Source organism: Liolophura sinensis, unplaced genomic scaffold (genome assembly GCF_032854445.1).
Source record: "Liolophura sinensis isolate JHLJ2023 unplaced genomic scaffold, CUHK_Ljap_v2 scaffold_268, whole genome shotgun sequence".
NCBI classification, from domain to species: domain Eukaryota; kingdom Metazoa; phylum Mollusca; class Polyplacophora; order Chitonida; family Chitonidae; genus Liolophura; species Liolophura sinensis.
In genome coordinates this window covers 37,693-46,830 of record NW_027018207.1, presented here as the reverse complement: position 1 = coordinate 46,830, position 9,138 = coordinate 37,693, and the positions used below count along the sequence as shown (strand labels likewise).

The following is a 9,138-nucleotide window of genomic DNA, read 5'->3' as shown; positions in this document are numbered from 1 at the left end:
TTTTCAGATAATTAACTTTGAAAAAGTTATAATGTGACTCGCTTCATAAATATTAAGAACTTCTGTTACCGATTTTGAACGGTAACGCATGCGTAGATGGGGCTGATACTTTGTAAACGGTAATTATGTGGGGTATTTTAAGATAATAGCAAAATTCCGAAAAAAAATACTTTAAAAGTCATCCGTATGATTTAACTCGAAGTTAAACTCTGGTCTCTCGCAATCAATATGTTCAAAGCTTACACTCTGTCATCATATATTATTTATTTATCATTATACGAATTTTGTTAAACCTTGTTGTCTATAATTTTTCTCTTACCCGGTGGCCAGTCTTACCAATGGAAGAAACCGTAGTAAACCGCCGACCTTTGACGAGTTACTGGTAGCCTCTTCCAATTGTGACATATGTAACGGTAATGGAAGACAACTGGCCCCCAGTTAACTTCCTACAAGACCACACAAGATAGTACCGTTGACCGCATCAAGTGCCATCCTCAAAGGAGAACTCCAGGCCAGAATGCTGCTATAACTTGCTGAAACTTTTTACAAACAATTTATTTATTTCGTGTTTTACACCGTACTTAATAATATTTGATTTATACGACGGCGGACAGCATTATAATGGGGTAAACCCACGACCATCCGCAGCTGGCTGGCCGACCACGAACGATCGGAGAGGAAGCTAACATGAGCTGGACTTGAACTCACAGCGACCGCATTGGTGAGAGGTTCCTGGGTCCTAACGCCCTTGGCCACAAAGGGCCTCTCTTACAAACAAAAATGATTCCTTTCAGACCATAACTTTATGTACAGATCACCTGTATATCAGAAGAAACAATAGTAGAAACAATAGTAATGGCCGCCATTACTGACAAATTAATGACGTCATTCGGTCACTACACGAATCATTTTACCCCTCCAAATGTTGTGTAGCCACTGATAACATATTTGTATTCCTTTGGGTCCAGAATAATGTACAATATTTTCTTGTGTTTCTCACGCGTTTGAACTCTGTGCTTGGCACTCGAGAATTTAGTCCAGCACTTAAACGGATGTAGAACCGTTTCTGATTGGCTGTTGTGAGAGATAACGAGGTCCAGGTCCAGCCGAGTCAAAGCTGAATTTGAGGTATGACAAATTTATTTAAGCATGAACACAGGTGCAAAGTATAACTCAGGCAACCTTCATTTTCAGCTACTTAACATTGATTATGTATCCCTTTAAGCCTATCACTTGTGACTACATGACGTCACATCCGGTCTATGGTTTTGATCGATTCTATTTTGCACTAAAAGGGATACGGAATCGTCGCTGATTGGCTAACAGTGAAGATAGGGTTTCCTGGGCTAAAATTTGCAGCCCTGGTCACGCTTGAATAAACGTACCATACCTAAAATTCAGCTTACACAAGGGATAGTCTGGACTTAATCTCTCACACCAGCAAATCAGAATCCACAAGGCATAGCCTGGACTTGCCTATCTCTTACACCAGCCAATCAGAAGCGACAAGGCATAGCCTGGACTTGCCTATTTCTTACACCAACAAATCAGAAGCGGCAAGGCATAGTCTGGACTTTCCTATCTCTCACACCAGCCAATCACAATCGAAAAGGCATAACCTGGACTTGCCCATCTCTCGCACCAGACACTCACAATTCGCTCTGCATTCTTTTAAAAAATTAGAAAAAAAAATGGAGTCGAGGTTTTTACTGTATACCTCAGTGTGACAGTTTTCAATAATGCTTTTCTATCTCGCAGTCTGGAACTCTCCCTTAGGGTAACTGAAAGCCACAGATTCAGCAGAAATAACGGACATCATGGTAAGATGCTAGCATCATGTGAGCTCAGGTAGAACAGGTAGAATATAACCCTAAGGTATATGACACAATCTGCGTAAACTCATCTGGGTATATCCTATATCCAGCAGGATTGGAATGTATGTGACACCACGGGAAAGATTATACGCATTTTGATCATCCATTGGTTGAAGCAATTAACACCAAAAAAGCCATATATCTAAATGGCCTAAAATTTCGACCAAATAGATGCATTTTTAAAGGCAAATATATGTCATAAAATATCAGTCATAAAACTTTTTTCCATTTTTCCAGGGGGATATCACCCTACTTTACAAACAAACCTCAAAACACCTTTCTAAAACAAGATGAACTATCAGGATGTGAAAATGAGCAGCTAAGTCATGGACGTAATTTTAGGTCAGTTAGGTTATATTTGTGACTCACAGCCTTCAGTTCATGCAAATTTGTTCAGTATAACAAATTTATTTCTCCTCACAAAAAAACTTCTCATAATGTTCATACCTGTACATGAAGCATATTTTTCAGATTCTGTCTTCACCAAAACTTATAATAAAATTTAATATTTATGCAGAAGGAAAATTATCTTTCACTGAAAGTGTCACCACTATTCTATCCATTATGTACTGCCAAGATAATTTCATCAATAATGATATAAACAATTATAATGATCAATCATGATAATAAATAGGTTGCCTATTGGAAAATTAATCAGACAAAATCGGTCTGAAACCTCCTGTTTGATGGCAGATTAGCTGTGGAGAGAATTAGCCACCCTTGTCATTTTGAAATAATTTTTGTGAATGTTTACCATCAAATTGGATACAGTTTTCTATTTTACTCCTAGCACAGTTTTTTAATTTTTCTGTACTGCAAGTTTATTTGGACGGCCACGCTTCCTCTTCTTGCTCTCTGGTGGCTGAGTCTCTCGTTCCACGGAGTCAGTAGATTCAGAGTTTGAAACTAAATTGTTTGAAGAAGAGCTGTTTGAAATCTGCCTTTTGCGCACAACATCTCCCGCAGAACTATTGATAGCAGTGTCCTCACCTACATTTCCACTGTTCACAGATTCATCAACTGAAGTTCTGTTCTTTACACTTTCATCTGCTGCTGTGCTGTTGATTTTGACTTCGTTGCTGAGTGTTCTGTTGTGAACGGTTTCATCATCAGCTGTTTCATCCTCTGAACCATCATTATGAGCAGAGCCACTGTTTGAAGACTTACCTCCCTTGGCTCCACTCACTAGACCTTCACTGATGTGTGTTTCTGATGTCTCACTAAGCTTGCATTTTGATGCCAGCCTCGTGCTTGTCCTTCTCTTCTCTGTTGGCTGCTGTAATTTCTCACGTCGACCACGTCGCCTCTTAGGCACAGAATCTGCAAATAAACATTCATTTCTTACATGGACCTCTGCTGAGGATTTGATTTATTTACTTGATTGGCGTTTATGTCACACCACTACTCAACAATATTTCACTTATATGAGGGCAGCCAGCTTTACGGTTGGAGGACAACGGGCTCTTCTAAGGATGTTATGCTATAGCTGGCACTTATTCCTTCGTTTGTGAGTAACTTTATGGAACTTAGATTTGGTAGCAAGACTATCAAAGAGCTCGCCTGTACGAGGCACATGAATGCAAAACTTCAGCTCAATACGTAAAGTACTGAAATCGTGAATTTGGTAATTTTATAACATTATGTTTAACTCTGATTGTAATACACAATACATTAAGTCAGGAATTTGGTAGTTTACAGTAATTAACATGCACACACCATATCAATGATGGAATATCCCCCTCATGTTGTTGTGCTCTACATATGTGCAAATCCTGGGCTGAATAAATGCTACACTTTTTTAGATACCACCCCTAACATTTTGTTTAACAATACACAATACACTAAGTCAGGAATTTGGTAATTTACAGTAATTAACATGCACACACCATATCAATGATGGAATATCCCCCTCATGTTGTTGTGCTCTACATGTGTGCAAATCCTCAGCTGAATAAATGCTACACTTTTTTAGGTACCACCCCTAACATTTTGTTTAACAATGATTCTAATACACAATACACTAAAGCAGGATATTCAGTAATTTACGGTATTTAATATGTACATATGGAATCATCCATATATTATGATGGTGATCCAGATCTGGTTCCAGGCCTTCTTTTTTTTTACACCGTTTTTTCATCATTGGACATAAGACAGATATACTGGGTATTCTCCCTTGATCCGCATTGTGGGAATTTGTATATTTAGCTATGGCCAGACCTCGCATGCAAGACCTCTTGGCCACAAGCACAAGGTCGAGACTGCCCTGGGTAAGGAGAATCGTACCAATTTACCAAAACATTATGGCTTGTGGTACGTTTACTACAAATATACTATCCCACAGTGCACTATTAGGTCACAAGGGGAACGACTACGGTCATGTCACTACAACATGTAACATGATGGCAGAGAAACAATAAAATTTCCAGCTGACGTTAATGTTTTGGTTTGATTCATGTTACCAAGGCCTGTACTCGTATATTGTTACTAGTATATGTAGTTATGTTATTTTTAACAGTGAACACCTTTCTACACCTTTACTTTCAATTTTCTGTTTTCTTCACAGACTGGACTTCCATTTCCCTTTAACATCCCCTTACCTTTTGCTTTGAGTACAGAGGATTTATCCGACATTGTACCAGTTTGAGTTGTCTCCTCATCCTGGTTTGCTGTCGTTGGCTCTTCCTCCTCAGATGTCTTATTACCATTTACCTGCGTCTTCACTTTGGCAGTTACCGTCTTCTTACTACAGGTCTTCTTTCTTGAACGAGGGTTGAATCTTCTGTGTAAAAAATTCAATGAATAGTGAAAGAAAAGACAACAACAAAAAATACAAATTCCTGACTGTTTCTTTTATATCCTTTCTGTATTGTTTGTTTTGTTTTGTTTTATTCACATCAAATCAAACAGATCCATGATAACTGATAACAGTAGTATCAGTTACACAGTGTCGTCCGAAGCAGTACTGCCTTGGCTTTACCACTTCTCATCAAACAAACAAAAAACCAAAAAGTTAAAAAGAAAAAAGTCGAAACAAATTAATGGCGACCAACAAAACGACGGCCCAAGCCAACACAAGTGCCCTGCAGATCGTCAAGCACATAAAACTACAATGGATTTATGTGAAAAATAAAAATCCCGTAAAAGGATTTCAGAACATCTCCAGCCGTCTAGCACTGCAAAGCTTTCGGTGCCTTGGCGGCCCATGGACCTTGCTCTTTATGCTGGGATAGTCAACCGAAGGCCATACCACTTTTCATATTGCTTCCAATGCACCTGTTACATTTACACATATGTAGTATGTAAATACACCAAGATTACATTTTGCAAATCCACAATGTATATATTACAATATTACAACCAAATATGTAGATACACATGTATGTAGCATGTCATAACCCTAATCAACTTCTTTCCCATTATCCACAAAACCGACCACTACCAGAACCAAATGATCGTCTCAATAAAACTTTTCATCAAATCAAAATTATAAACGGTAAAAGACTGGTCCCCAATCTTAAGAAACTTCTAACAAAGGCTCGGTTTACTACCAATTTAACAGAAACCAGTTATACAACTTCTAAGTGTGGAGACCCACGATGAAAATGCTGTGAACATTTCATAACAAGCTGTCATTTTTTGTTTCATGTCACCAATTTTAACTTCCGTATGAACTCTTATATGAACTGTAATTCCCAAAATCTACTGTATGTCTTAACCTTCCCTAATTGTAATAAATTCTACATAGGCGAAACCGTTGGTTCATTAAGGAATCGATGTAGGGTACATAGTGTTATGTATGACTATTTAACGTTTTCATGTACTGTTAGTCTGCGGACCTTTGTGAAAGCATAACAGGCCCTGTTATATGTGTACAGCGCGGACCTGATTGAAAGCACCTTGTTCAATGCTTCGTTTATTTCACTGGCTGTTCATTGGCTGTTAATTCTGTGTTTAAAAATAGTTGAATCCACCTGGAGCGTATATTTCCACCTGCTCAGCTCGATAGAAGGTATAGATATGTCTGGACGCGGTAAAGGAGGCAAAGGTCAACTTAACCCCCTTTCTTGTACAGGCGTTCATTGAGAGTGGTTTTCATAGTGTTGTATATTTGATATTTTTTGGATTTATTTGTGATAGCTTTCGGTCTTGTAAATTCTAAATTAATAATACACGTTTGTTGGGCTTTTTGACAACAATTTTTTTTTTTTTTTTTTTTTTTTTTTTTTTTTTTTTTTGACTGATAAGCAGTCACATCTGATATTAGAAATATAGTTAATCCATAGAAAAAAGTTCTATAATTGATTGTATATATAGTAATATATAGTGTATATAGTAATATATAGTGTATAATAGTAATATCGTTAGTATTATATAGTAGCATAGGGCTATAAGTTATTATACTTTAGGTATAGTGTACAATTGTGGGATAGGAAATCCTGTACTTACACTGTCTCTTCCACATCTAACAGAGCGCCTTTCGTCTTTTCTCCCTGGCTCGGAGCAGCTCCCGAGCAACTTCTGCAATTTTTAACTGTCGTCTTGTAATAACTCCCCTGTGCATACACCACTATAGTCATTAGTTACAGCCATGGATGACGCAGAAGGAGACGACATGGAAGTCGTGGAAACGCGATCCACTACAAAACGAACGCGCGATTTTTCAACAGATAGAAGCTCCCAGGAAGGGAAGAAAGCAAAGCAGGTGGGTCAGAAGCAGGGAAATAACAATAACAATGTTGTAATTTCATCTATGGGGGGCTTACCCGTCACTGGGTGGAACCCAATTAAATTTGGTCAGAGTTTACAACAAGCAATTGGCAATGTAAAACAAGTAAAGAAAATTAACGGTAAAGACCTAATGATTGTTTGTAATAGTGCCACTCAAGTCAAAAAGGCACTCAGCATAACAACGCTGATGGGAAGAGATGTCTCCTGCAGGCTGCACTCCAATATCACCCTTTCACGTGGGGTGATTTATGGGTTAGGGGAAGACATCACTGAAGAAGAAGTACAACAAGCACTGAAAAAATACAAAGTAACGAAAGCACAGCGTCTGACTAAAGGGAAGGAAAAAACTAAAACCAAATGTATGTTGTTATATTTTAATTCGGATGCACTACCGGAAGAAGTTTCTCTCGGTTACGAAATATTTCCTGTCAAGCAATATGTTCCACCCGCCATACGTTGCTTCAAATGTCAGTCCTTTGGGCATATTTCAGGGGAATGTAGGGGACGCCAGCGATGCCCAAGATGTGGCGGCCCCCATACATTTGATGAATGCCACAACCTGGATCGCCCCAAATGTGTCAACTGCGGGTCCCTGAGCCATAGCTCGGCGTATATGGGTTGCCCATATAGAAAGCAGGTATGTAAAGCGCAGTTCATAAAGGTTACCAAGAAAATTTCTTTTGCTGATGCTTTAAAATCAGTACGTGAAAAAGATAACCCCCATAGAATTTACCCAGAGGGGTCAAATGAGCGAGCTCTAACAGAAGGGCCGGTAGTAGATACCCCCCTGAACAGCCCCATTCTATTACGATTACACCCGTCAAGCCAATCCTTAGGATCATAGCTACTCAAACCCCACGTGGTGAACCCACTCAGACAGACGATATGTCTTTCACAATGGCCACAAGGCTTATCGCCATCTTTTCGGAAATACTAATAAAAGTCTTCGAAATCGAAGACCCTAAGAGTTTGGTACAAGTAGTGTTTAGCATCGCTCAGAGTCGTCTTGGCTCTGAGGCTGTTGATTTTAAAAGACTGAACAATATTCTATTTACTGTGTCCTCGGATGATGAACATTCATAATGTATCCTTTATATAATATAATTATATATTCCTATCTTGTTTTACCTTTTTTATCAATGACTTTTAACATGTTACATCAGAATATTTGCGGTCTTGGCGCTCATGGAGAGGAATTCAAGTGTTATATTCAAAATCTTAAGCCCGCTCCTCATGTTATATGTCTTCAAGAAACTTTTTTAAAGCCACATATGGATTTTACTTACCCTGGGTATTTTATAGGTAGAATGGATAGGAATACAGACGGGAGAGGGGGCCTGGCCATGCTTCCAAAAGACGGCCTATCCTTTTCAGAACTAAAGTTACCTCCCTTTAACAGTATTGAGGCACAATGTTTTAATATTGCTACGAGGTCTGGTGCACCCACAAGTGTTGTTAATATATACAATCCTTCTAGTCGTATTGATAGAAAAGATTTTGATACTCTTATGTCTTATATTAATAGCACTTATATATTGTGTGGGGATTTTAACGCTTACGGACCCTTATGGGGTAGCATTACAAGGAATTTCAATGGAAGGGTAATGACTGGTCTAGTTAATGATTATGAAATGTGTGTTTTAAATGATGGGACGGGCACTCGTGTAGATCCTCATTCTGGTAATCTGTCTCACTTAGACCTTACTCTTTGCTCAGCAGATATAGGTCTGTCTTTTAATTGGTTCGTTGATACCATAAGCCCTTGTCCTAGCGACCACTTACCAGTTATAGTCACCTGTAATATAGACCACCATGTGAATCCTGTAGGCCAGCCTCCCAGATGGTGTGTGAAAAGGGCAAACTGGGATGTATACAAAGAAGAATGTTTGAGGTCTTTTTCTCAGGATGTGTATAATAATGATGTTGATATTTTTGCAGATAATGTACTTAATGCCATTGATGTGGCTGCACAAAAATGCATTCCAAAATCCTCAGGTAAGGTGTCTAGTAAAATACCTGTTCCTTGGTGGAACGACGATTGTTCTAATGCTATAAAAAAATCGGAAACGTTTAAAAAATCGTGCAAAACGCACTCGCCTATACCAAGACATTGTTTTATTTAAACGAGCTAAGGCTGTAGCACAGCGGGTGATTAAAACAGCTCAGAGAGATCACTGGCGACAATACTGTTCGAATTTATCTGAAAATACAAATACCAAAGAAGTCTGGAATAAAATAAACTCGATTAAAGGTAAAAGAAAATCAAATAACACCCCAACTATTGTTCATAATAATAGTAATTATGTTACTAATATTGACAAAGCCAATATTTTGGCAGACAGTTTCTCTTTCGTTTCCAGTTCAAACAATTATTCTCCTGAGTTTATATCCCATAAGGAAAATATTGAAGAAATGCATCCTTTTAATAATATTCTTTTTGATGACATGCCAATTAACAATGATTTTTCTTTACTAGAATTAAAGCAGGCCTTATCCTCATGTTCGGATTCGTCACCGGGTGAGGATACTATTA

General features: G+C 38.4%; 1 protein-coding gene across 1 annotated transcript; it reads right to left on the bottom strand.

Annotated features, from left to right (window-relative positions):
- Positions 1-771: 771 nt before the first annotated feature.
- Positions 772-6,454, bottom strand: LOC135481653 (uncharacterized). The gene is made up of 3 exons (XM_064761338.1): positions 6,324-6,454; positions 4,475-4,656; positions 772-3,194 (listed from the first exon to the last, which is right to left on the bottom strand). Exons 1-3 carry the CDS (start codon positions 6,452-6,454, stop codon positions 2,674-2,676), a joined length of 834 nt encoding a protein of 277 aa, XP_064617408.1. The 3' UTR covers positions 772-2,673.
- Between the last annotated feature and the right edge of the window lie 2,684 nt (positions 6,455-9,138).